The sequence below is a fragment of the Puma concolor genome, chromosome A1, assembly GCF_028749965.1.
Source record: "Puma concolor isolate L17-30 chromosome A1, mPumCon1.1.hap2, whole genome shotgun sequence".
Taxonomy (NCBI): domain Eukaryota; kingdom Metazoa; phylum Chordata; class Mammalia; order Carnivora; family Felidae; genus Puma; species Puma concolor.
In genome coordinates this window covers 63,106,468-63,134,306 of record NC_141667.1, presented here as the reverse complement: position 1 = coordinate 63,134,306, position 27,839 = coordinate 63,106,468, and the positions used below count along the sequence as shown (strand labels likewise).

The window sequence follows — 27,839 nt, the reverse complement described above, 5'->3', positions numbered from 1 at the left end:
TAGGCCTTTCTTCAAGGAAAGGAAGGAAAGCAGTAAGTTGTAACTCTTCACTGGATGAAAGGCAAAACCAGCTCTGAAAAAACTTCCCAGGACAGGGAAGAACTTGAACCGACCCTCTCCCAAGCCCCTGAAAGCTTTTGTGGTTACGTAATCTTCCACCCACGAATTTATGAAAGTGCTCTTCTCAGAGACTCAGCCCCATTTGCCCTGCTCAGGGTACCGACTTGCAGCTTGGAGTGGTCTGGTCGGGCCCCAGGACCCCTAGAGCATTCCTTCCCAGCCCACCCCTTGGCTTTTCCTTGAAGCCGAGGCCAACAGCAGGGATACGCGGGAGACACATCCCCTCTCCTCGGGGTCAGTTTTCTGCCAGGACTGCCGCGTCAGCAGAACAAAAGCAAGTCTCATGTTAGCACAAAGGCAGGGGGAGGGGAAAGGAGCCCTGTACAATTTTCCATCGCAGCAAGAGCTGGGGAAGCCAACTTGGCAGAGGATGCAGCTTGAAAAATAAGACTTACAGTTTGGCCTTCCACCACTGTGGAAAACAAAAGCCTGCCCATTCCCACCAAAGGCTGTGCTCTCCGCTGAGCACCCTTTCCACTCCAGGAAAGCTGGCCTGCCGGGGAAGGCTCGGGCTCACCCTCCTTCCCTACAGCTCACACCGAAAGGCATCAGGTGCAGACGAGGGGCCGTTGCCCAACTGGCATTTCACTCAGAGCCACCGGTCAAGGAGGTACTGGCCACGTGCTTCTGCCCCGCAGCCCAGGGCCTGAGCCAGGTTCCAGTTCTGCTGCGGATAGACGATGAGTTAGCCCATTGGAGACAGGTCTTCACAAACTAAGCTGCAGGTTGAGGAAAGAACGTGTGCTCTTAATTGCAGAATATAAGGCCGTATCGTCTAACCCATGTTTTTTTAAGTGATTTACTCTTTTTGTGAGCACCTAGGAAGGGCCAGGCCGTGTGCTGCGTGTGTCATGGAGGGTACTACTAAGAAATAGGGGCTGCTCTCCCATTTTACAGATAAGGAGACTGAGGATCTGAGAGAGAAATGAATTTCCCAAGGCAGCATAGTCAGTAAGAGACCACCTTGGAATTGGCCCAGGGCCTCTCTGACTGCAGAGTCTGTGGCCTCCCTGGCAGGTGCCACTGCTGCCACGGGGCTTCCTGTCCCCAGACATCTACCCAGAGACTCCTATCCCACAGAGGCCACGCAGGGAGAGGAATGGTGCTTTTGTTGTTGTGTCACCCATCCAGGAGACATTGAAGATGCCTGAGTTCTCCATCCTTCTCTCTCCGCCCCTGCAGGCTGGGCCTCGGGTGAATTCTCTTTGGTGGTGGTGCCTCCAGGGCCAGCCTGTGCTGTTCCCATGGGCCGGTGCTAGCAGCATGCCTGTTGTGAATTGTTTGAGTCGGGTCACGATCTCCCCAGTAAGAGGCCTGAACAACCCCACTCTCCACCCTTCCTCTGATTTACAGAAAGGGACGTTATATCAAAATGGGACCAAATGTTTTTGCTGTAGGAGATTTCTCTTCACAGGCATGCATTCCTTGTTTTTCCTCAAGGCTCAGGATTCTCCTAGGGGTTCTAAACTGCAAATGGTCCCACCCATGAGGGTGGTAATGTGATTATCACAGTGACTGGGGGTGGAAAGGGGTTGGGAAGGCTGTGCGCTTTCTCTGGATTTGGGCCACAGATGCTAAACATCCTGCAGGGTGGGGAACCCTCCCACACAAGGAAAGACTGCCCCACCCGAAATGTCAGCAGGGTCCCTCCCTGTTGGGAAACACTGACTCAGTGCCAAGAGGGCAGCCCCCTGCGCTGGCCCGCAGAGGGCTCACGTGGAGACTGTTATCTATCAACTGAATAAGAGCAGGGATGCCAGGTTGTAAACCCTCCCCGCTTGGCTGCGTAATTTACTTTTTTATTGTAAAGGACAAAATTTTCTGATTCCGGAAGGAATGCATGTTTATGGTAGGAAATTTGGGGAAAGTCAAGGAAGAAAACAAAAAGGCTCTTGTCTTCTACCCCTTGGAGACAAGCACTTTGAATCCTGTGATGCATTTTCTTCTCGATTTTTTCTTTCCTAATAGACATGGTATGTCCGAAGTTTGACTCATGAGCAGAATTAAAACAATCACCATAATAAACAAAGGAGATTCCTCGTTATTAAGGAATATGAGGAAGATGTATTTGATCTCACTGTGGGTTGTTGTTTTCTTTCTAATTGGTAGAAATTAAGCAAAAAAACAACAACAACCAAAAAAAACACCTCACTATGAGGCTGACCGTATCTACCTAATATACTAATTGTGCCCTTTTGCCCAAGAGCAAGTGGTCAGATAATTTTAAATGTTAGATTAGCCACATGGTCTCTTTGGGTGCAAATCTCCCTTACCAGCTTGCATGGAACATCTCAAAGGCAGTACACTGTCTCCCATCATCATTTCCAGTTCTGTCCTATTACGAAAATTCCTTTGGACCTTTCCTCCTATTCGGTTCCTGCTCACCCAAGCTCATTCTATGCGGTCTCACCAGAGCAATGTTGGCATGCTGATTGATCTCTCCTCACCCTGCCAGGCTTGTGGCCCAAATTCCTCTCCTTGACCTGCCTCCTCAGGCCAGAAGTAAGTGAAGCTCTCCATAGCTGTCCATACTCTGCTGTCTGAAACGCTATGGTCCCCCTGTGTCTTCCTCTTTGACTTCCCCCTGGAGACCTCTTGACACTCTGATAAGATTGGCAGAGGAGCTTGTCTCCATCCCCCACCTTTTTGGCCCCCCCTTGGTGTCTTATTTCTGATTTTGCTCACCCCCTCCCTGTGTGACAGGTCCAAAAGGGTAAGGCCGAGCTGTCTTAATGGTCAGTGCGTGTACTTGACCACCATCTGCCCATGACTCTCCCCTGTGAGACTCACGGGAACTCACCAATTTGCTTAATTTTTTTTAACATTTATGTCTTTGGGAGAGAGAGAGCATGCGCATGTACACATGAGCGGGGAGGGGCAGAGCGAGAGAATCCCAAGCAGGCTCTGTGCTGTCAGGGCAGAGCCTGAATTGGGCTCCCTCCCACAAACCATGAGATCATGACCTAAGCCAAAATCAAGATTCAGACCCTTAACCGACTGAGCCACCCAGGAGCCCCTCACCAATTTGCTTTAAACAAACCTCACTCATAACATTTTAGCATCTTGGATATTTCCAGACATCCTCAGTGGCATCGTTTATATACTTGTCTTTGCCTGTGACCTGCCCACATGTCACACTAGAAGCTCTGGATATCACCGAGCAAGTCATCAATTGATTCTCAGTTCGTTTTCAGTGAAATAGGAAGGCTTGGAACTCTTCTGTTAGAACTGATTGTAAGGAATTTGTCATCTTGAAGGATTTGTCAATTGAAGGATGTCATCTTGGCAAGTGAAATCCCCCTTTATACATTCATCAAACATGAGTGCCATGTGGTGAGGGCACACAATTGACTAAGGCCCAGTCCATCCCTTCTTCTGCAGAGCTCCATGACTAGTAGGAAAGAAGAAGATGTAAATCAACAATGTGATGTGTGCAGTCAGAAAGGGACATGAACTCTTAGTCCATTTAAAGTGGGTAAAAAGTTTCCCACTGGGAGAGTGGGTGATGTTGGATGGGGAAGGTTTTCCAGACAGAGAAAAAGACAGAAAATAATGAAGACTGTGGAGTATTTGGGGAATGTAAGACTAGACTAGGTGTACGAGGAAAGAGGAAGAAAGGAAACTGAGCTGTTAGGTTGGACATATCAGAGTGTCCTCTCTACTGCTTGCCCCATCTGAGAACCCTGGAGTTGGATCATCAGATCTGACCTACCTTCTTCATCTGGCAGGAGCCCCTTCCTTCCACACGATTGGTCCAGCCTCCCTTATCTCACCAAAACTTGCGTAGTCGATCCCAGTCACTCAAGCCCTTGCACTTGATCTGTGAACAAGGCTTTGGAGGACCATGCATGGGGTCATCCAGGCCCTGTGGACATCCAACAGGGGATATTAATGGAAGCCAGGAATTTGGGTACCACTCACACCTAACAGAGGCAGCCACATCCACACCCTCCAGGATTGCTGACAGCTTGTCATTGCTCGCATACAGTGTCACGTGTGCTTTCATTTTCTGCAGGCAAAATTCTCTTCCGAAGAAGCCACATCCGGGATGTTGCTGTCAAACGCCTGATCCCAATTGATGAATACTGTAAGGTCGGTCTAAGAAATGCCAACACTTGCCCTGTGTCTCATGTCTTTCATTGGGTTGTGTGGTTTTTTTTTTTTTCCTTCTTTTCCCTTTCTGGCTACAAAATAGTCATCTGCAGTTCAAAGAAATGTAAAAACAGAAAAACAACCACCCATGATCCCTCAACTCAGAGGCAACAGTTATTAAGGTTCTTATGTTTCCTTTCTATCTTTTCTCTCTACATGCATTTCTTTATGGTTTTGACACTATCCCACATGTGTTATTTTTGTTGCTCTTTTTTTTTCCTTTACTATTGTAATATAAGAATTTCCCCATGCTATAAAAACATTCTCTTGAACCTCCCGTAACTGGTTGCATGGTATTCTACTGTGTGTGAATGTCCCAGAAGTTATTCAGCCAACCCCTGTTGTTGGACAATGCAGCTGGCTTCCAATCCCTTGAATGTTCTAAACCACAAGGTGCCTGCCTTTTGGTTGTATCTCGTTTGACTGGAGGCTGTGGTTGGGGGAAAAAAGCATGCTTTTCCTCTGTTTAGTTTCCCTTATCTTTAGTATTTATTTTTCTAGCTTCAAATCACTAGAAGCTCTGATTGGAGAGGGTGGGAAGAGCAAGAAATACTATCACAATGGAGCAGTAAATGCTCTCTCTCCCTAGGATCAGGAACAAAGCAAGTACATTTTTCTTGCCACTTCTGTTCTACATTTTGCTGGAGGATCTAGCCAATGTAAGCAGACAAAAAAAGAAATAATAAAAGGCATATGGGTTGGAAAGAAGGAAGTAAAACTTGCCTTCCTTCACAAATGACATGATTCTATTGTAGAAAATCTTAAGGGATCCACACAAAAAAAACCTACTAGAACTAATACAAAAGTTTAGTAAGATCACAGGATACAAGATCAATATCAAAAATCAATTGTATTTCTAAGCACTAAGCATGAACAATCCAAAAATGAAATTAAGGAAATAATTCCATTCTCAATAATATCAAAATAAATAAAATACTTAGGAATAAATTTAATAAAAGAATTACAAGGTTTATACATTGAAACTACAAAACACTTGACAGAAATTAAACCAGCTCAAAATTAATGGAGAGACATTCCATACTCATGGATTGGAAGATTCAATAGTGTTAAAATGGCAGTTGTTACTCAGCCATAAAAAAGAATGAAATCTTGCCTTTGCAACGACATGGAAGGAGCTAGAGAGCATATTGCTAAGTGAAATAAGTCAGTCAGAGAAAGACAAATACCATATGATTTCACTCATGTGGAATTTAAGAAACAAAACAAATGAACAAAGGGGTAAAAGAGAGAGAGAGAGAGAGAGAGAGAGAGAGGGAGAAATCAAGAAACAGACTCTGAATTATAGAGAACAAACTCGTGGTTACCAGAGGGGTGGGAGGGGGAGGGGATGGGTGAAATTGGTGATGAGGATCAAGGAGGGTACTTACGATGAGCACCGGGTGTTGTATGGAAGTGTTGGGTCACTGTATAACTAACTGGAATTTAAATAAAAACTTTTTAAAAATCTAGGAGGGCAAATTAGAATTTGAGTGTTAGGATGAATGTCTTAATGAGGACAATATATTGTATATTTGTGTGTGTGTATAATATATACACGTGTATGTGTGTGTGTAGAGAAATTGATATGAAAAAGACAAACAACCATATAGGAAAAATGGATGAAAGACAGGACTAGAAATACAAAGAAAAACAAATCCCAGGGCGCCTGGGTGGCTCAGTTGGTGGGAGTCCAACTCTTGGTTTTAGCTCAGGTCATGATCTCACAGTTAGTGAATTTGAGCCCTGCATCAGGCTCTGTGCAGGGCCTGCTTGGGATTCTCTCTCTCTTCCTCTCTCTCTCTCTGCCCCTTCCCCTCTCACACTGTCTCTCTCAAACTTCCCAGTGACCAACAAAACAAAAGATACTACAAATAAAATAAAATAAAATAAAATAAAATAAAATAAAATAAAATAAAAAAATAAAATGGCAGTTCTCCCCCAGTTGACCTATAGATTGAATATAATCTCTGGCAAAATCCTAGTAAGCTTTTTTAGAGAAATTTACAAGCTGATCCTAAATTGTGTGGAGAAATGCAAGGAACCCAAAATAGCCAAAACAATTATGAAAAAGAACAAAATTAGAGGCTTCTACTATCCATTTTCAAAACTTCCTACAAAGCTATAGCAATGAAGACAGTGTGGTACTGGCATAAGGATAGGCATGTGGATCAGCGGAACAGAAGTAAGAGGCTAGAAATAAACTTTTGTGAAATTTATAGTCAAATGATTTTCAGCAATGGTGCCAAGAAATTCAGTAGGAAAAGGATAATCTTTTTAACAGTGTGGGATAATAGGACATCCATACACCAAATAAAAGAAAAAAAATTATGTTGGATCCCTACCTCACACCATGCACAAAAAACAACTCAAAATGGATCACAGACCTAAACGTAAGAGCTAAAACTATAAAACTTCTAGAAGAAAACATAGGAGAAAATCCTCATGACCGTAGTTTAGGCAGAGAGTTCCTAGCTGTGACACCAAAAGAGAAAAATTGATAAATGGGACTCATTAAACTTCCGAACTCTGTACTTCAAAAAGATCCCATGAAGAAAATGAAAACACACACCACAGATTAGGAGAAAATATTTGTAAATCATATCTCTGACAAGGGACTTGTATTGAGTCTATATGAAGAACTCTTGCAACTCAACAATAAAGATGGCCTGGTTTAAAAATAGGCAAAAGATTTGAACAGAAATTTCACCTAGGAAACACATAAAACACATAACAAGGTGTTCAGCTTCTTTATTCATTATGCAATGCAAAATAAAACCATAATGAGATACCCTATGCAGCCCTTGGAATAGCTATAATCAACAAGACAGACAAAACCAAGAACTGGTAAAGATATGGAGAAATTAGAGCCCTCATTCTGGAGGGGATACATGATGGAAAGCCACTTTGGAAAACAGTTTGGCAGTTTCTTCAAAAAGTGAAATTTACCGTATAACTACTCTTTGATATCTACTCAAGAGAATTGAAAAACTATGTCCACACAAAGACTCGGATGTACATGTTCTAGCAGTACTAATCCATAATAGCCCAAAATTGGAAGCAATCCAAATGTCCATCGTCAGGCGCATGGATAAAGAAAATGTGGAATAATCATACAATCGACCATTATTCGACAGTAAAATGCAGTGAAAGACCAATAAATGCTGCAACTTGGATGAATCTCAAAAACATGATGCTGAAAAAAGCCAGATGCAAAAGACTACATACTGCATGATTCCATCTACATGAAATGTGCAGAAGAGGCGACTTTACGGAGACAGAAAGCAGATCAGTGGTTTCCTAGGCCTGAAGACAGCATAGGCAGACATGGACTGCAAATTAGGTGGGGGAAATTTTTGAGGTGATGGAAAAGTTCTAAAACTGGATTGTGGTCATGGTTGCATACTCTGTAATTTACTAAATATCATTGAATTGTGCACTTATAATGGGTGGTTCTTATGTACATAAATTATACTTCAATACATCTATAAAAAAATTTAAAGGAGGCAGTGTGGGCATAGATGACCCTTGTCTTGGCAGGAGATGTCATGGAAGGGTAGAAAATCATTCCTGATCACTCCTGTCCTCTCTTTACTGGACATAACCTCGTTTCATCCCTCCAATAACCTTGAGAAGTAGGTTTTACTATTCCCATTGTGTAGATGAGGAAACAGAGGCCCGGCAAAGTTACTTACAATGAGAGTATTACAGAGTTTGATGGTTGAACCCTGGCCTTTTAGGCCTTGGCACTCACATACCACATATGGCCTCTCTTAAGAAAGTAAAACTTCAAGAGATCAAAATATTCAAGCATATATTTCATAGACGTAGATAAACTCAGACTCTTTCTCTCCTAAAGATACCCTTAAAAAAGGATTGGGGAGTGAAGCACAGAGAAGGTCACCCAGGCACAAAGATGCTACTACTGCCTCCCAGCTCTCAGAGGAAAGTTCGGATCATCTGTGCTTTGTGTCTTTTCAAACCTCTACAGCCTAAAAGTCCTTTGTGCCAGCCTTGCTGGCAAGAACTTTGGACCTCTGGGGTCACCTGGGCCAGCTGGGGATTTCTCAGACCAAATTGTGCTATCCTGCTTCTTCCTCTGCCCACCCAACTCCTCTCCAGAGTCACACTTTCCTCATACCCAGGGGGTCACGAACCTCTAGACATTTGATTTTGAAAAGGGGATTTAATAAAACCCTGAAACGAACAGATAGCAGCAGCTGCCTGCGTCTGGCTGATGCTTGGAATGGTACGGAGATCATGAATTCACTTGGATTAGCCATAGGGAAGAAGCCGCTTATGTTGTATGAGCCACATGGAAGTTACCACCCCCTGCTATTAATGCATCATAAGAAGCAGAGCAGATATTTTGGGGTTTTGGTTGGCCAAATTCCCTGGCTTAGCGTCAAGGGAACTGCCCTCCTGGAGGGAGATGAAACTATCTATTCACACAGTCTGCAAAATCTTTTACAGACTACATAGACTTATTTAGCATTTGGGTATCTGTTATTGACATTGTTGTGAGCTGACTTAAGCCAATTTAATCTATCACTCTTAGCCTTATTTTAGTAGAAATTGGTAGTCTCCAATAGGGAAAGATAGACAAAGGCTGTAGGTATCCCTAGACCTAGTTACCAGCTAGGAAGAAACCTTCTGCTCTGCTAGACCTATTATAAAGTTACAGTACTTAACATAGTATGGTGTTGGCATAAGGAAACAAACCTTTGGAACAAAATAGAGAATCCAGAAACAGACCTGTGTGTATTTGGACATTTTAATACTGGCAAAGGCAGCCTTACAGGTCATTGAGGAAAGGTTGGATTCTTCAGTAAATGGGAATCCTTATGGGGCGCCTGGGTGGCTCAGTCGGTTAGGCAGCTGACTTCGGCTCAGGTCATGATCTTGCGGTCTGTGAGTTCTAGCCCCTCGTCGGGCTCTGTGCTGACAGCTCAAAGCCTGGAGCCTGCTTCATATTCTGTGTCTCCCTCTCTCTGACCCTCCCCTGTACATGCTCTGTCTCTCCCTGTCTCAAAAATAAATAAACATTAAAAAAAATTTTTAATGGGAATCCTTATGAGGAAAACAAACAAAAGATAACTAATCCCTGCCTCACACCACACATGTAATCATTTCCAAGGAAATTAAAGACCGAAATGTAAGAGGCAATACTATAAATGGCTTTAGAAGGTAAAAATAGGGGGGGAAACGTCATAGTCTCTAAGTTTAGAAGGCTTTCTAAAGGCACAAAGTACCAACCATAAAGAGATTGATTTATTTGACTACATTAAATTTAAGAACCTCTGTTCATTGAAGAACACAGTGGAAACATGCCAAATTCTGCCACGTATACAAACATTTATTATCAAGCACCTCCCTAAACAGCCTCTCAAGTTGTTCTGCAAGCTTACTGGAATGCCAACTGTCTGACACCACTTCACATGAACGTTTCCTCAAGACAAATGGAATGATTATCCCTGTGCCAGGATCAGCTAATCCCACTGGTGATTAGCTGGTGTGACAGTAAAATCCCCTAGAAGAAACAGAACACAGTGGATTCAGAATCCTAGACCCGGTGCACCATTTTGGAGGATGGACGTGTCAGGTTCTTTTTATGCAAGGGTTAGAGTATCTGAGAATATTTCTAGAACATTCTTCATTCCACCAGTAAAGAATTTCATTTCTAACAACTGTTATGCTGGTGGATAAAGGCTATGGTGTTGATCAGAGGTGAAGACAACAGAAGCCATGAAGTAGCCTTTTCAGGAGGGAGGGCTTGTGATTAGAGTTTTTTACTTGCTAAAAATGATCATTTCTCGTGAAGATGCTTCAGATTTTAACCATCATTGGAGTGTAGCTTACACACACGTGAGTATGCACACCCATAATGTAGTGTTTTGTTTTGTTTTGTTTTTAAAAAAATTTTTTTTTCAACGTTTATTTATTTTTGGGACAGAGAGAGACAGAGCATGAACGGGGGAGGGGCAGAGAGAGAGGGAGACACAGAATCGGAAACGGGCTGAGAGAGAGGGAGACACAGAATCGGAAACAGGCTCCAGGCTCTGAGCCATCAGCCCAGAGCCTGACGCGGGGCTCGAACTCACGGACCGCGAGATCGTGACCTGGCTGAAGCCGGACGCTTAGCCGACTGCGCCACCCAGGCGCCCCTTGTTTTGTTTTTTAAAGAGAGAGCACAAGAGGGGGGAGGGGCAGAGGGAGAGAGAAACAGACAGACAGACACAATCCCAAGCAGGCTCCATGCTCATCATGGAGCCTGACACGGGGCTCAATCCCACGACCCTGGGATCATGACCTGAGCCGAAATCAAGAGTCAGACACTCAACCAACTCTTGATTTTGGCTCAGATCATGATCTCACGGTTGGTGGGTTTGAGCCCCGCACTGGGCTCTGTGCTGACAGCCCTGACCCAGCTTGGGATTCTTTCTCTCTTCTTCTGTCTCTGCCTCTCGTCTGCTCACATGCGTGCATGCTCTCTCCCTCTCTCTCAAAATAAATAAACATTAAAAAACAAGTAAACTGTAGGCACCTAACAGCTGTGCTCACCAGACACCAGCCATTTGAGACCTCTCTTCAAGAGTTTTACTATATGCTATCCCCTGTATCGTTATTATTCAAATGAACTCACTTTTTTAACTTCTTAAAAATACACATTTTAGAGGAAGTTTTCTAACACGACCATAATATAAAACTGGCATCATTTGCCGTAAAAATAAAAATAAGAGCAATGAAACGACAGCAACAAAGGATATGTCTTTAAATCTAGCCAGCTGCTGCTGCCTGCCTGCCCAAAACTCCATGCAGCCTGGTCCTGCTCTTAGGAGCCAAGTTAGAAAAGCCTTTTCTTCCGGGAATTCCAGAGTTTGGGGTCTTATGTTTCAATCTTTAATCCCCGTGCAGTGGATTTTTGTGTGTGGTATGAGATGAGAGCCCGATGTCATTCTTCTGCGTGTGGATATTGTTCTCCCAGCACCACTCGTTGAAGAGACTGTCACTTCCCTCATTGTATGTTCTTGGCGCTTTTGTCAAAAATCAGTTGCCCATATGTGTGGATATATTTCAGGGCTCTTGGCAGTGATTTCATGGATCTGATACCAAAAGCAGAGGCAACAAAAATAAAAATAAACAAGTGGGACTGTATTAAACTAAAAAGCTGCAAAGCAAAGGAAATAATCAACAGAGTGGGAAAAAAAGCGACCTACAGAATGGGAGAAAATATTTGCAAATCAGGTGTCTGTGAAGGGGTCAATCTCCGGAATATATAAAGAACCCATATATCTCAATAGCAAAAAAAGCTAATAACCTGATTTTAAAATGGGCTAAGAACTTGAACAGACATTTCTCCAAAGAAGATCTACAAATGATTAACTGTATATATGAAAAACTGCTGAATGTCACTAATCATCAGGGGAATGCAAGTGACAACCACAATGTGATATCACCTCGCATCTGTCAGGATTATTAAAAAACAAAAAAACAAGTGTTGGTAAGGATATGGAGCAGTTGGAACCCTTGCATACTGTTGGTGGGAATGCAAAATGCATCCACTATGAAAAACAGTATGGAGGTTCCTCAAAAAACTTAAAATAGTACTACCATGTGATCCAGCAATCGCACTTCTTTTGGGTATACATCCAAAGAAATTGAAGTCAGGATCTGGGAGAGATATAATCACTCCCATGTTCATTGCAGCACCCTTCATGATAGCCAAGACGTGGAAACAACCTAAATGTGATATATACGTACAATAGACTACTATTCCACCTTTAAAAAGAAGGATATTCTGAATGTGTGGCAGTGTGGATGAACCTGTGCTAAAGTGAAATAAGCCAGTCACAAAAAGATAAGATACTACATCATTTCACTTACATGAGGTATCTAAAATAGTCAAACTCATAGAATCACAGAGCGAAATGGTGCTAACCAGGGGCTGGAGGGACGGAAAAATGGAGAGTTACTAACCTACGGGCGTAAAGTTTCAGGCAAGCGAGATGAATAAGCTGTAGAGATCTACAGCCGACAATACTGTATTGTACGCTTAAAATTTCCTATGAGGGTAGATCTCGTGGGGACTGTTCTTATCACCCTAAAATAAAATTGTTGAAATATAAAGAGAGGGTCACCTGAGTGGCTCAGTCGGTTAAGCATCCGACTCTTGATTTGGGCTCAGGTCATTGACCTCACAGTTCTTGAGTTCGAGCCCACATCAGGCTCCCTGCTGACAGCGTGGAGCCTGCTCGGGATTCTCTCTCTCCCCTCACTCAGAATAAGTCAATTTTTAAACATGATAAAAATAAAATGTAAAGAGAAGTGTTCATTCTCTGGGGCACTCGTTTGAAGCTGAGAAAACTCCCTCACTAGCCAAGCCGCTGTTATTTAAGAGTCCTCTTGCTGGCTCTAAAACCACCTCTGGGAACCACCACCCTATTGTACTTGATACAGTACTGAGAGACAAAGGGTTAACTTAATGTTACCAAGGGGCTGGTGTATGATGGAAGTCTTAAAGTCTTGTAGCACGACCTTCCGACATGGATGTTAGTGATTTCCATTTTACAGATGAGCAAACTGAGGCTCAGAGAGGTGATGGGACATGGCTAGAGCCAGAATGAGGAGCTGGGTCTGTCTGACCTTTCGTCGTCACCCTCAGCGAACAACACTTGTTCTTACCTCTCCTCTCCTCCCTGCATTGACCAACCGCATTTATCCAAAAGGCTCGGACTCTATCCAGGGAAGAACCGAGTTTTCCTGGAACTATGGTTCTTTGTCTTTACTGACCAAACACAAGATGATTCTGGAGTATTGCTCTGCCCCAGGTCATGTTTTTACTGTTAGCCTGTCCTTCCAGAATGGAAGGGGCAAACATCAAAGCGTTCTGGCTGCCTTTTATTAGTAACTTGGCTGTATTTTATGGTTTGGAGGTTTGGCTTTTACTTCCCAGGAATTACTCAAAACCAAAAGAGAACTTGGCATTGGCAGGAAGTTTCCGTGGGCCTTGTTGTCCCTTCCCTCGCTGGTCCTTCTGGAGCCTCTGCTCATTTCAGCAAGGAGCACCCTGGGAAGCCCCTGTAGGCAGAGGCCATGGCCACCTCGGGGCCCACCCTGCTGTCCCCAGACAGGGCCACGTGGCCACATCCAGGCCATTTCCTCGTGTCATTGATCCAGTGAATACTTTCAACCAGGTATGAAGGTCTCCCCAGCACTTTCTAGGCATGAGGAAAGGTGCAGGATGAGCAACTATGTACCCCTGCCCTCTGTAGATTTGGGGTAGAGGAGCTGGTGTCAGCCAGTCCTGGGCTCTCAGGTCCTACCTCCTTCCCCAGAGCTTCCATTTGCCCATCTCTGAAATGGGCCAGCCCTCCCAGGATTACATGGAATGACACAGACAAGCACGTTTCAGGAGCCATCGAGTGCTGAGCCCACATAAGGGAATGAATGGTGTTATTGCAGTCTGGGGGGAGCCGCAAGATTTCTGCCCACTAAGCAGCCACGGTCCAGCATATAATCAGCTCTTTCATTATGTGGTTCTAACTGTAAGAACTGCAGGGTTTCGGAGGAATGAGAGAGCCACAGGGGTCCCCAAGATGGCAGCTCGTCCCAGGAAGAATGAATACTCTAAACCAGAAGGAGAAGGCGGTCAGGGACCAGAGGCAGGGGAGGGGAGGGCCCACTCTCTCCCTCTTGGGCTGTCTGCCTCCGGCCTGGAAAAGGTCAGTCCCTGGGGATTTGCTACAGAGCAGAAGCTACTTCAAGGCTAATAAAATCAACGAACCACAAATATCAGGCCCCGTATGGTCAACATCTTTCATCCCAGAAGGATAGAGCATGGACAGTAACTGAGGACATCACCCTACTAAAAACATGTCCACCTGCTTCGCATGTGTTCTCCCACTTTAGATCCGGGACAGGAGCCTGACTCAAAGGCTGTGCAGGGTCAGCAACCCAAGTGACCATCTTTGGCTGAACGAATAAACAAAATGTGGCATATCCTTCCGGTGGAATGTTACTCAGCCTTGAAAAGGAAGGAAATTCCAGCACATGCTGCCACATGGATGGACCTAGAGGCCATTAGCTAAGTGAAAGCAGCTTGTCACAAAAGGACAAATGTATCAGTCCATTTGTATGAGGTACTTAGAGTAGTCAGACTCATGCAGACAGAAAGCAGAATGATTGCCAGGAGCTGGGGAGAGGGGGAATTGTTTAATAGGTACAGGGCTTCAGATTTGCAAAATAGAGTTCTGGGGATGGGTGTTGGTGATGATTGCACAACATAGTGGATGTACTTAATGCCACTGAACAGTATCCTTAAAAATGGTTAAGATGATGGAGCACCTGGCTGGCTCAGTCAATAGAGCATGCACCTCTTGGTCTCAGAGTCATGAGTTCGAGCCCCATGTCAGGCATGGGGCCTACTTTTAAAAAAAATGATGAAAATGGCAAATTTTATGTGTCTTTTACCACAATTAAAACTTTTTAAAAACCAGGGGCGCCGGTGGCTCAGTCACTTAAGCGTCCAACTCCAGCTCGGGTTATGATCTTGTGGTCCGTGAGTTCCAGCCCCGCATCGGGCTCTGTGCTGACAGCTCGGAGCCTGGAGCCTGCTTCGGATTCTGTGTCTCCCTCTCTCTCTGCCCCTCCCCCACTCACGCTCTGTCTCTCTCTGTCTCTCAAAAATGAATAAAGTTAAAAAAAAATTTTTTTTAACTTTTTAAAAACCAGAAAAATAACTCAGAATACCTCCTGAGGCTCCAAGAAGGGTGCCATTGGAGACCTCCCCTGCATCCGTCTCCCCATTAGTCCATCACAGCCCTGTAGCAGGGTTGGGGGGGGGAGTCACTTTGCAGGGGATGAATGGGAGGTGAGTTTATGGAGGCTTGTCATGTAGAAAATACAAGACACGATTTTTCCACGCCCAGCTCACACTCAGCATGGTAAGGGGGTACGGGAGTCCTGCCCACTCCAGAGCATGACTGTGGGCTGGCAGAATGGCCTGTGCTATTCAAATGTGTGCATGGGCCCAGGCGCCCTCCCTGCATAGAAGTTTGTAATAAAATGCGTGCACGAAGCTGCATTACTGCACACAGATCCGCGTCCTCAGGAGCTGCGCCAGAAGGGGCTTAAATAGATTTGTTAAGCTGAGCTGTTTATTCGTTGTGGAGCCATGTCTTAGTTTCAAATCCCTTCATGATCAGGATGTACCCTATACTTCTTGTATTGGACACAGAAACCATGCAGTTCTGGGCACAAAGATCATGTCTGTTGAATCAATGAATGGATACCTATTGGTAGGTAAATTAGCACAACACCTAGTCCCATTTGTGCTTTCTTCCCACTCCTTATCCAATCCGCTGGCACACCTCTGAGGGTCCTTTAACTGATGAGCTGGGATGGCAGATTTATATGACTCGGGCAGTGGGAGATACCAGATGTTTCAACCCCTCAGTAACCTCAGAACTTCTTTTCTTTAAAACTTTTTTTGGGGGGGGGGGCACCTGGGTGGCTTAGTCAGTTAAGTGTCCGACTTTGGCTCAGGTCATGGTCTCATGGTTTGTGAGTTCGAGCCCCACATCCGGCTCTATGCTGACAGCTCAGAGCCTGGAGCCTGCTTCAGATTCTGTGTTTCCCTCTCTCTGCTCTCCTCTCTTATTCTCTCTCTCTCTCTTTCTCTGTCAGAAATAAACATTAAAAAAAATAAAAAAGTAAAACTTAAAAAAAAATTTTTTTTTATTTATCTAAGAGAGTGAGTGGGGGAGGGGGGACAGAGGATCCAAAGCGGGCTTTGTGCTGACAGCAGCGAGCCCAATGTGGGGCTCAAACTCATGAACCGTGAGATCATGACCTGAGCCAAAGTCAGATGCTTAATCTACTAGGCCACCCACGTGCCCCATAACTTGGGAACTTCGAACCTCTACCCAAATCCTAAAGCTGCGCCTTCACTTAAAACTGCAGATCTGTGAGTTAAGACATCCATGCGGGCGTGTTGGAAACAAGCTAAGCATTCACCACTAGGCAGCTGGGTTGGTAAAGTAGGATACATTTGTGCAGTAGACACCCAATATCCAGTAGAGACGAAGTTGTGTAAGAATGATGACGTGGCATGAAGTCCATAGTTGAGTGTTTTATCTAAATGTGTGCATGTTATTTGTTCAGATATGCCCATAATGCGCGTGCGCGCGTGTGTGTGTGTGTATACAGAGTGCGTGTGTGTGCACGCATGTGTGTGTGCGGTCCGCAAACCAGCAGCAGCACCAGAGAAGGTGTCAGACATGCACATTCTCAGGCCCCACCCCAGATCTACTGAATCAGAAAATCTGGGGCTGGTCCCCAGCTGTTTTCACACACTCCCCCCGCCCCCGCCAAGAGATTCTGATCATACCCAAGTTTGAGAACCCCTGGCTCATTGCATTCCTGACACCCCTTTCCTTCCCCTGGACTCACTTGTGTCTCTTCTCCAGGCCCTGATCCAGCTGCCCCCCTATATCTCTCAGTGTGACGAGGTGCTGCAGTTCTTTGAGACAAGACCTGAGGACCTGAATCCCCCCAAAGAGTAAGTTGGCGTGTGTACAGCTTCCCAGAGTGTGCCCTCACAGCCATCCCTGCTGCCAGGCCAGCCCCAGGAAGAACGGGAGTATAGCGAAGTAAAGATTTTCTCTTAATTTGAGAGAGAGAGAGAGAGAACATGCGAGTGGGGCAGAGGGGCAAAAAGAGAGGGAGAGAGAGAATCCCAAGCAGGCTCTGCACTCAGCACAGAGCCTGATGTGGGACTCAATCCCACGACACTGGGATCATGACCTGAGCCAAAATCAAGAGTCGGACTGAGCCACCCAGACGCCGCTAAAGCAAAGTAAAAATTGTGCTGGATCCCATTGATTGAGCCCTGGTGGGGCCTTGCTCCATGTGGCCCTCCCAGGGAAGGAACCCCCTACAGATCCACACTTAACTACAGAACGCATGGAGCATGCTAGAAACAGGAGGCTACGGGCCCTTGAGGCAGGGCCTGTGCAGGAGATTCATCCCAGTGCCTTGCCCACAAGGGTGAATGTGCTCAGGACCGTGAGGGAGATGGACGGGTGAGTGACAAGACCCGCTCAGGGTTACGGGGCCAGGGCTGGGATTTGATCTTGGTCGTCCAGGGTCCAGTGCTATCCAGAATGTTCACCACAGCCCCTACAGCAGACAGACGGCGCTTCCTGGCGCCTGTCCTTGCACAGCCGATAGTCCCCACTGCTTGGGGCATGCGGCAAAGAATTTCCTCACCTGCCTTCTAGCTTTCACATACCAGGAGTTGATGGCACCATATGCCCCGCCAGTGAGACAGTGATATGCACATAGTGCTTTTTGACAAGTTTTGTTGTGGGGGAGACCACCATGTGTGTCTGCAGTCGCCATGAGGGAAGGGGAGACCAGCCTACAGGTGCAGGGCCGTCATGGGGTCCTAGGAGCAAGAGACAGCACCTGTCAGGAAGGGCTGAGAAGTGCCAGCCAGGCTCTTTGACCAGAGAGAGAGAGAGAGAGAGAGAGAGAGAGAGAGCGCACGTGCACACACACACACACGCACACCAATAGAACATCCACTAAAAATACAAAACATAGCCTGGACTGTACCAAAGAAAGCACAAAGTAACAGCTACGGCAGCTAACCAGCATCCTGCTGGAGGATATGTATCTAGTTCCAAGAGGCTTCCTGGAAAGAAGGAAAAGTTCCCAATTTCTGTTTCCTTTTCCTACTTGTCCCCTTGAACAAGCGTCTTGACTTCCTTGAGCTTCTGTTTCATCAGCAAGGTGGGCTTGGCTGACCTTGATCGCATCGTGGTTGTGAGGCTTGAACACCACCCTGCCGATAAAGGAGAGTCTGGCACGCGGCAGGTACTTACCTGGTGACGTCTTCCTGTCTTTAAAGCGGGCTTTGAAGGGGAAGGTAGGAGGGTTGCTGAGGGCCCAGGGGATGGCTCTGGGGCCCCTCAGGCAGTCCCTGGTGGGCCTCGGTTGTTGGCTTAGGGAGGAATGAACAGCAGCAAAGCAGCTGGTCCCTTGGTCAGCCTCCTGAAGCTCGTTCCCGAGTCAGGGCTGAAGGTGGAGACTGGGGGTCTTTCCCAGCAGTCTTGAGGCAGACAGGAGATGGATTCCAAATGGTGCTGTTAAAGGAAGGTTTTTGCTGCCGTGCACGGGAAAACTTGGGACCTTGCCAGGCATGTCGCACAGAGAGGTAATGTGCCTACGTGAGCCCACACATGCTGCTGCTGCTGCTGCTGGAAACCAAGAGCCCCCTCCTGCCCCCAGCCCCCTGCCCCAGCTGCAGCCCCCCCTGCCCCTGGCCAGGCCAGGGTTCGGGCAGGAGAGTGGGCCCCAGCCAGGTCTCCTGGGTTCTGATGTTGGCTGAGGTGCTTCGCCTCCCTGGGCCTCCGTGTCTCCGTCTGTGAAATGGAGTAACCCTCGAGGATTGTCGTGAGGGTTCACTGGGGCGGTCCAGATACAGCGCTCTGACCAGCAGTGTCTCCACAGCAAGTGCCAGGAAGCCTGAGCTACATTATTCCTCCGTAGCTCTCAACCACCACCACCCCCCAACCCCCCACGCACGGGTGATGAAGTTTAGCCCCACTGAGGTAGTGCCTGGCCAGGGGACATCACGACCGACCTGCGCAGCCCAGCACTGGGGCCCTGCCCAACTCCTCCCAGCTGCACAGGAGTGTGGCCCCAGGCTCAGGGGATTGTCTGAGCCCCCTCACCCCCTTCCAAGATAACGGTGAAAGCATCATTACACGGTGGCTAAAAAGCCAGACTGTAAAATGAGACTAAATTTGGGCCCTGGGTGGCTCAGTCAGTTAAGAATCTGACCTCAGCTCAGATGTTGATAGATACATATTCATAATGGACAAAAAGCGGAAACAACCCAAACGCCCATCAGCTGATGAGCAGATCGGCAAAGTGTGGTTTACCCACATGAGGGAATAGCATTCAGCCATCAGATGGTATGAAATAGTGACACATGGTACAACATGGATGGCCCTTGGAAACATTCCACCCGAAAGAAGGCCATCACAAAAAGCCTCTTGCTGTATGATCCCTTTCATATGAAACGTCCAGAATAGACCAGTCATTAAAGGCAGCAAGCAAATTAGTGTTTGCCAGCTACTCGGAGGGGTGGGGATAGCAAGTGACCATTATAGGTACAGGGCTTCCCTATGCAATGATGAATATTTTTTTGGAATTAGGGTGATGATTGCACAACCTTGCGAAGATGCCAAAAACCAGTGGACTCTACACTTTAAAACAATGAATTTTATGATGTGTGAATGATAGCTCAATTTTTGAGAATTAGGTAAATCTGGGGCGCCTGGGTGGCTTGGTTGGTTAAGTGTCTGACTTCGGCTCAGGTCGTGATCTCGCGGTTAGTGAGTTCAAGCCCCGTGTCAGGCTCTCTGTTCTCAGCGCGGAGCCTGCTTCCGATCCTCTGTCCACCTCTCTCTCGGCCCCTCGCCTGCTTGCTCGCGTTCTCTCTCTCTCTCTCTCAAAAATAAATAAACATAAAACAAAAATTAGGTAGGTAGATCTGGCTTCCGCTTGCTACTTACTAGCTCTGTAGCCTTAGGCAAGTTACCTAACCTCTCTGGGCCTCATTTTCCTCATCTATAAAATAAGCATTAAAAGAGTACTTATTCCCAAGGGCTGTTCTGAGTGTTAAGTGAGTGAACTAAACAGTATCTAGCAGGGTACTGGCATATGGTAATAACATTTGGCTAATGTTATTGCCACCACAACATCTGTCTCAACCCAACCACCCTGTCACCTCCCTTTTCTCTTTATAGCATTGGAAACCTTTTTACTACTGGGATAATTTACTTAAAAAGTATGTGTAAACCCTGATTTGTCATACTGTATTTGTGATGCAGCGGTATGTACACATTCTGATGTGGTTGACAAATACAAGGGTTGACAAATACATTACTCACTATTCAGTGTGAATTCTAGCCCACGGTAGTGTTCTCTCTGTCACCACGAGGGAGATGTGTTTTCTTCACTGCTATCCAGACTCCTACCCAGTGTTATAGTGTGTTCCCCTCACCACTTACTGCCAAGAGCTTTCTGCTTCGTGTATATGGCTCAGGGCACCCCCAGGAGGTGGGACAGGGCCTCTGCTGTGCCTGACGAGGTGCGCATCAGGCTCAGTGCAACATGGGGGCCTACTCTTGCTTTTATACTGCATGCCCCCACATCAGCTCCTCCCCAGGGCCCCCTACTCTACAAATAGAGTGGAGATGCTAGTCCCCAGGGCACCGAAGCACTTATCAGGCAAAAGGAGTAAATGAAAAGGAGTTCTTTCTTCTTTGAAGAGTCTGGGTCCCTGGGGCTGACTTGGCTTTTCTTCATTCACTGGAGATGATGTGGAATGGAGAATCTCCGTTTCCTAATGCAATAACTCGTGTCGCTATATAACAGTACTGACTTGTTATTCTCTCCCACCCCTTTCTTTCCTGTGCAGGGAGCATGTTGGGAAAAAGAAATCTGGTAAGAATATTTTTCCATTTTCTCCTATTCATTCAATGGTGAGCATACCCCTACTCTGCACCGATGGTTGCCAGTCCCTGGGCACTGCCTGAGGGATACAGCATGGGACTGGGTGGGTGGATGGGTGGATGGATGGGTTGATGCTTGATTGATTGGTTGATACCCCAGCCTGTTTTCCAAAAAAAAGTGTTGGAGGTTGTTGCATCCTGTGTCAAAAAGTTAGAGTGGATAAGACCTGCTGTCTTTCCCTGAGAATGCCTCAGAGGAATAGGGGAGCCCGATAGCTCCTGACCACCTGTAGGGGGTTAAATACCTTTATTCTGCTGTAGACAGAGGAATGTGGTGACTCACAGCTAAGAGCATTCTTCTCAGGTGTCGGAAGGGGTCACAAAAGGAGGGACACTGGGTCTTAAAGAGTGAACGGGAGCTTTCCACAGAGCGAAGGGGCAGTTAGGGCTGCGGGGAGGTGCGCAGGCGGGAGGCACAGGTTTGGGCCCAGCCTCTGGGCTGCTGTTATTGCTGGGCAATAAGGGCCACTCTTCCCACCACCTCTGGCACTCACTCCCTTCTCCCGGGCACCAGTTCCCTTCCTTCCCAGCACCCCTTCCGCTCCCTAGAGCAGTGATGGGAAAAGAGAAGGGGGGGATTTAGGTATGCACAGAGGAATGATTGAGTCATCGCAGGCCTGGGGTTGATAACTTTAGACTCACAATAGTCCAACCTTTTCTTCTGCAAACCCAGTATTATCTGCCCCCCACCCCCCCATATCTGCAGAGTCCCCTACCCACACCACCACACCTGGAGCCAGCATGGTCCTCAGAGCTTCCAGAATTCCAAGTTCTTTTATGTATCTAGGACTCCAGGAAGTTTGAGGGCATTGATAATGCTGTGGGGAGAGAAGGGCCAAGCAGAGATCCCAGAAGTAAAAAAGGATGCCTGCCTCCCCTCGTGGCCCTCCATTTCCTCATCTGTAAAATGGGGGATAATAATAGCAATCCATCTTGGAGGGTTATTGTAGGATTTATAGTAATATGTATAAAGCACTCAGACCAGTGCCTGGCACATTTTAAGTGATACGTGTTTGCTGCCGTCTTTATACTGCTGCCATTAATTCAAAGCACATGGATGTCCCTGTCCAGCATCAGTAGAAATTCCAAATTCAGTAGTCCTGGTCCCTTTACTGCCCCCTGGGTACAGGGCCTGTGGTCAGCTTTACAGGGCCCAAGCTGTGCTTGCAAGGGAAAGTAGAGAGGAGCTAGGTCTCTGCCTCAAGGTCTCGTGTCTGGAACGAACGCCCGCCTTTCCCCAGCCAGTCTGTTTAGAGCTGCACTTTGCGTTTAATAAGTACTGGCCAGAGCCATGGCATCCTGTTCAAGCTGTGCACGGCCCTTGGGCTCTGAGGATAATGATACGTTTCTTAGAAAAGAACAGAGAGGAGAAGAGGAACTCTTGGGCTGATCACAAGGGTTTCTGGCTTTGAGTGTGCAGAGACTTTTCCTGGAGGGAAAGGCTGAAGGAAGAGAGGAAAGAGACAGCTCTAGTTTGCAAAAACCAAAGTGTCCGGTCGGAACAGGCTTGATGAGGGGACTGGTCTGGAAAAGAGAGAAGAAGCTCTAATTTGTGGTGATGACTATTACATCATTCACCTGCAATGATGGAGGGGTGGATTTATTTATAGTTCAGCTGGATGGAAAATAACATTTTTCTTTTCAGACTAAGGACCCATGCGGAGATGAGCCTTATTTTTTTATCTGACCTTTGAACTCTTCCTCTGTGTTAGTAATGGCCTTCTTGATTGAGTGTGAAAGGGATTTAAGGTCGACAGCCCAAACCCAGAGATTTCTGTGCTGGTACTCTGAACTGAAGAAAGCTCACCTGTCTCCAGAATTTGCCAGCAGACTTTGGCTAATGTGGTCTCAACTTCTGCTCCTCTTGCAAGAAAAAAATCCTCCCACCAAAATTTAAGAGGTCATCTGATTATTTAAGGAGCGTCTTTCTTCTTGATTTTTCTACCCTTTACTTATTGAAGTATACTCTGATTTACTGGCTCTTCCAGTAAGACTGGCAGTATGGTCAATTTCTGGAAAGAAAATCCCACTTTATCATTGCTCACTATATTTTGCCAAAACAAAAAAACTATTGACTGAGTGGCTTAAACGACAGAAGCTTATTTCTTTCCAAGTATGGAGCCTGGAAGTCTGAGATCAAGGTGCCGGCATTATCAGGTTCTGGCAAGAGCCCTTTTCCTGGCTTCTAGGCTGCTGCCTTCTCTCTGTGTCCTCCCATGGCAGAGAGAGAGCAAGAGCGAGCCCTCTGGTGTCTCTTCTAGTAAGGGCACTAGCCCCATCCTGGGGGCCCCACCCTCATGACTTCATCGAAACCTAATTACCTCCCAAAGGCCCTACCTCCAGATGCCATCCCATGGGAGTTAAAGCTTCAGTATATGAATTTTAGAGGGACAGAATTCAGTCCATGGCAGTTATCTTTAAAATTCAAAACAAGTCAGGGCACCTGGTGGCTCAGTCGGTTAAGCATACACCTCCGGCTCAGGTCATGATCTTGTGGTCCATGAGTTTGACCCTGACATTGGTCTCTGTGCTGACAGCTCAGAGCCTGGAGCCTGCTTCAGATTCTGTGTCTCCCTCTCTCTCTGCCCCTCCCCTGCTTGCTCGCTCTCTCAAAAATAAACATTAAAAAAATTTTTAATAAAATTCAAAACATGTCATCATGAATCAAAACATCCCAACTAGGAAATTCTGTGGTAGATTAGGCACTGTACCTCTTGAGAATATGTTATAGCACTTCCTCAATGTCAAAATCACCCTTCTGCTGTCGAATCTCCTCCTTTATGCTGACCTTTTCCTTCTCTTATTCCTGCTGGACCACAAGAATGACACTGCTTACCTAGGAACACTTTGATTTCAAACTTGTAGCTCCTAGTACTTAGCTACTACCTGCATCAACTTGAGGTATTGCTATTACATGCATTATAGAGCTTGGGTGCAATATCGCTGTCCACCGGTAGGTGTCCACCTAAAGCCTGAAGCCTAGTGTGGCTTGAAGCCTAGTGTGAGAATTCTGGTAGTCAAACCAATGAGGTTTTCATAAGTTGAGTGCTCTGGGTAAAATGAAGGCAAAAGAACTGCTGGAAAGGCAGCCCCATGCACTTTTTTCTGAACCACTTAATGGCAGGGCACTTTGGTATAAAAGCTGCTGTCATAGAAGAAGAAGAAGGAGATGTAAGACAGAGACGTGGCCCCTGAGCGAGTCTTGGAGGAAGTGCCAGCCCTGAGCCCTGTGCCAGTACCAGATCTGCTCATGGCCAGCCCAGAGTCCTAACCCTTGCTCCCTGACCTCCTCACTTCCTGGATTTGTGTCTTGTTTGCAGTGAGTCCCGTGATTTTCTGATTCTGTCACTGCTGTTGGTTCTCCCAAATCCCCTTGGCAGCATGGTTGGGAGAGTTGGTGCAGAAATGAATAGATCACTCCATTGATCAGATTCCTGAAAACTATATTGTACAGGTGTACCACCATCAGTTGTTAAAACTGGGTGGCAACAATTAACTTTTTGGACAGAGCACCCATACTTAACTGGACCCTGACTTAATCAAAGCTCTGTCCCTACTTGTAGGCAAGAAGGAACAGTCTTTGGTTGCCCATAAGATGGACAGGTGCCTTCTGTAACTCTCAACACAGGAGGAGGCCTGGCGCCATGCAAAGCAAAGAGTTTCTAGAAGTTTCCCTTCATCATTTGTCGATTCAGTCCACAAATATCTGTTGAGTGTCTGTGCTAAGTGACAAGTGAACAGGACAGACGCAGTTGTTGATTAAATGTTTACCAAGCACCTACTGTGTACCTGACAGTACTCTAGGCCCCCAGGGAATGCAAAGGTAAACAAGATGTGGGAAGCCTTCTTACAGTCTGGTAGAACGAATAGGAGGATAAAGAAAATGAGATGTTGTAGGTATGGCAAAGGAAGACATTTTCATTTCTTTCTGAGGAAGGAAGTCTGCCAAGGATGAGTTTTAGAATATTCTTTTTTTTTTTCCTTCAGATGTTCATTGAGCCTAGTAGGTGCCCTTCACATTCTAGGCCAGATGTTGGCAAACTTTTTCTCTGAAGGGCCAGAAAGCAAATATTTTAGGGTTTGCAGGCCACATACAGGTTCTGTCAATAATAATTTTTCCTCTTCCTCTCCTTCTCCTTTACAACCCTATAAAAATAGAACAACTTTCCAAATTCCCTTTGCACCAAAGCAGACCACATGGGCCTGTGAGCCTTTGGGCAGGGAGTCCAACACTAAACAAGAGCCTGCACTCATGGGGCTTATGTTCTAGAGTGGGAAAACAGACAGGAAAACTAGTGACTACACAGACTCTGTGTTTTTTTTTTTTTAACTCTATGGCAAAATAAAATTAGGTCAAGAGAAGGTTCCGTTGATGAGATACCACTTGAGCAGGACGCTGAACCATGCAATTTCCTATGCCATATCGGGGACAGTGGAGAAGAAATGGTCAGAGAGATCAGGCAGGGCCCCATGGGCCACCGGGCTTTTCCTGAGTGAGGCAGAGCCACTGTAGGGTCTTGACCTTTGGGGAACATGATCTTACACATCTTTTGAAAGGATCACTATAGCTGCTGTGTCCAGAGCAAATCGTAGCAGTCAAGGCTGGGGCAAGAGACGAGTTAGGAGGCTAAGAATAGGTGGTTCCCATGTGAATGCAGAGGAGAGGAAAAGGCATCCTGAAAACAGCCTATGCTGTTTTCTAGGTACACCAGGGATGAGAGAGCCAAAAGACACGGCCATAAAGGCCAGCAGAGTCCAGATTGTAGAGAACCTGAGGGCAGTGGGGAGCCACAGCAGGTGCTGAGCAGGGAGAGGCATGATCAGAGTAGCATTTTTGAAGCAAGCACTCTGCAATATGGAGGACAGACCGGAGGGGCAGGATAGAGACCAGTTATAAGTGTCATTTCCCCCCTCCCCCCACCCACCACCACCACCATCCCAAAGAAGCCTCACTCAGTCCCTGGTGCAGAGGATGTGAGTAAAGTCAGGTGACAAAGCGCTAAAAAGGTCCACCCGCATCAAACCTGTGGCTCTGTGACAAAGAATACCGACCTGCCTCCAGGTGGCAGCAGAGAACCCCCAGGCATGAGTACAGCCGCACTGTGACTCCACCAGCCCCCTGACTTCCTGCCCGGAAGACCCTGGGCACCTGAGCAGTGGGCACAAGTTCCAACCTGACTGTGAAGTGGATACTTTTCTCCTGTCTTCTCCAGTTCTTTCTCTCAAGTTAAGGCACAGAGAAACACAGTTGGCCTGGATACAGCCCACCAGAGGGCCAAATCAGAAGAGTAGCTGCATTCCTGGGATTGTGATCCCCAAGGCAGGCTATATCCCGGGGTAAAAACTCTAGACTCTGGAGTCTCTACCTCTTGCATTCCCTGGGGAAATTGTCCCCAGCTCTCAATGGCCAGGAGCCTCCAGCAAGCCAGAATCTACCTCCATTCACTCACGTGGTAGGATCTTTGTGGGCCCAGTGCCAGGTGGTTCAGGACACCATCAAGACTTCCGCTGTCCAGAGCTTATTATCTAGCGGGGGCAGCGGGAGGGGCAATAACCAGCTTGCTCGAAGGCGACTGAAAGCCCAGCTGGGCTGGCTGGGGTGGACTGTTGTGCAAGGCAGTGAGGAAGTCAGCCCTGCAGGCCAGCCTCAGGAGAGGTGCTGGAGGAGAGAAGATACCCCTGAGAGACACAAGGAAATAAAACTTGGCCTTACTGGTCCCTGGGGGTGCTCACAGGTGCTCATGGGAACCCACAGGGAAGGAAAGCAAGCGGGCCTCAGACCACACTTCCTTCCCTAGCGTCTTTTCTTTCCTCACCTACCCCCACACTGGGAGCCTTTGAGCCAGGTGGACCTGATTCAAGTCTGGCTTTGTCACCATCCAGCTGTGGGACCCGAGGGAAGTCACTTGATATCTCCGGGCCTCTCTTTTCGTGTCTGTAAAACAAGGTAGTAGCCACCTTCCAGGTGGTTGTGTTGACATAGTTTATGTATGGTGTGCGGCCATACAGTTTACGTGTGATGTGACAGGCATTCATGTGGGGCTGCTTCCCTCCAGACCCTCTCCCGAACCTTCAGCCTACATCTCCCTCTCTCTCCTCTGCTCTTTCTCTGTTCCCGTGCTTTCTCTACCCAGGGTGGCCCTGGGACCCTCCCACTCCTGTTTCCCTCCATCAACCTCAGCTGGGAAGAGGCACTGGCCTCAGTCACAGAGCCAAGAGGCAGTAACGCTTCACCCTGCTACAATGCCCTATTCTAGCTTCCCACATCAAAAATTCAGAGCGCATGGTGCTGACAAAGGGCTTTTGTGCTCTTTCTGGATGCCGGAGGCTGGAGGGCACTGGCGTGCTGGTAAATACTTCACAACCAGCTTTCTGATCGAAAGCCCTGCTTTGTAGCATTTGCCAATATCCATGGTGTAAATACTCCCACGGTGGCCAATTTCAAGCTACCGGCAAGGCGCCACCCAACAGAGCTGGGAAGAGATGCACAAAACGGGCTCAGGGTGGCCTGGCCCTCGCACACCACTCCGTTACCGGGTGTGCTTGGACACAGAGAGGTGGGATTCCCTGGCTATTTCAGTTGTTTATGGAAACAATAGGAGGAAATGCTGTGAATCAGGACTTGCAGAAAATGAAGACCCCGTGGCCAGAAATGTCAGGCTGCCCTCCCACCGCATTCCGTCTGCTGCTCTAAGAGGGCCATTCCCTTCTCTTTGGAGTCTCTGAATGCAGATTTCCCTTTACATCAGCCATAGTCTGCAATATCTTTTCTTTTGTTAGGCAGGTGTGATTTACTGCTTAACCAGGACCACACAACTCCAGAGGGCACCATCCACCGCGTCCTGTGGAAACTGCCTCTCCTGGTGCACCTGTCCACACCCTTCTCTCCCACTGCCACTGCCATGGTCCAAAGCCACCGCCGTCTCCTGCCTGACAGCTGGTCTCCGTCTGGTTTCCTGCTTTCTTTCCGGGCTCCGTGTGGCA

General features: G+C 46.8%; 1 protein-coding gene across 2 annotated transcripts in view; it reads left to right on the top strand.

The window, feature by feature from the left end:
• Positions 1–27,839, top strand: part of SH3PXD2B (SH3 and PX domains 2B) — a 103,137-nt gene that overhangs the window by 48,574 nt on the left and 26,724 nt on the right. For both annotated transcript variants that reach the window (XM_086716204.1, XM_086716278.1), the window contains exons 4-6: positions 4,136–4,212; positions 16,737–16,828; positions 20,762–20,787. In XM_086716204.1, the coding sequence (XP_086572330.1) occupies positions 4,136–4,212; positions 16,737–16,828; positions 20,762–20,787 (195 nt within the window). The remainder of the gene's footprint in view (positions 1–4,135; positions 4,213–16,736; positions 16,829–20,761; positions 20,788–27,839) is intronic.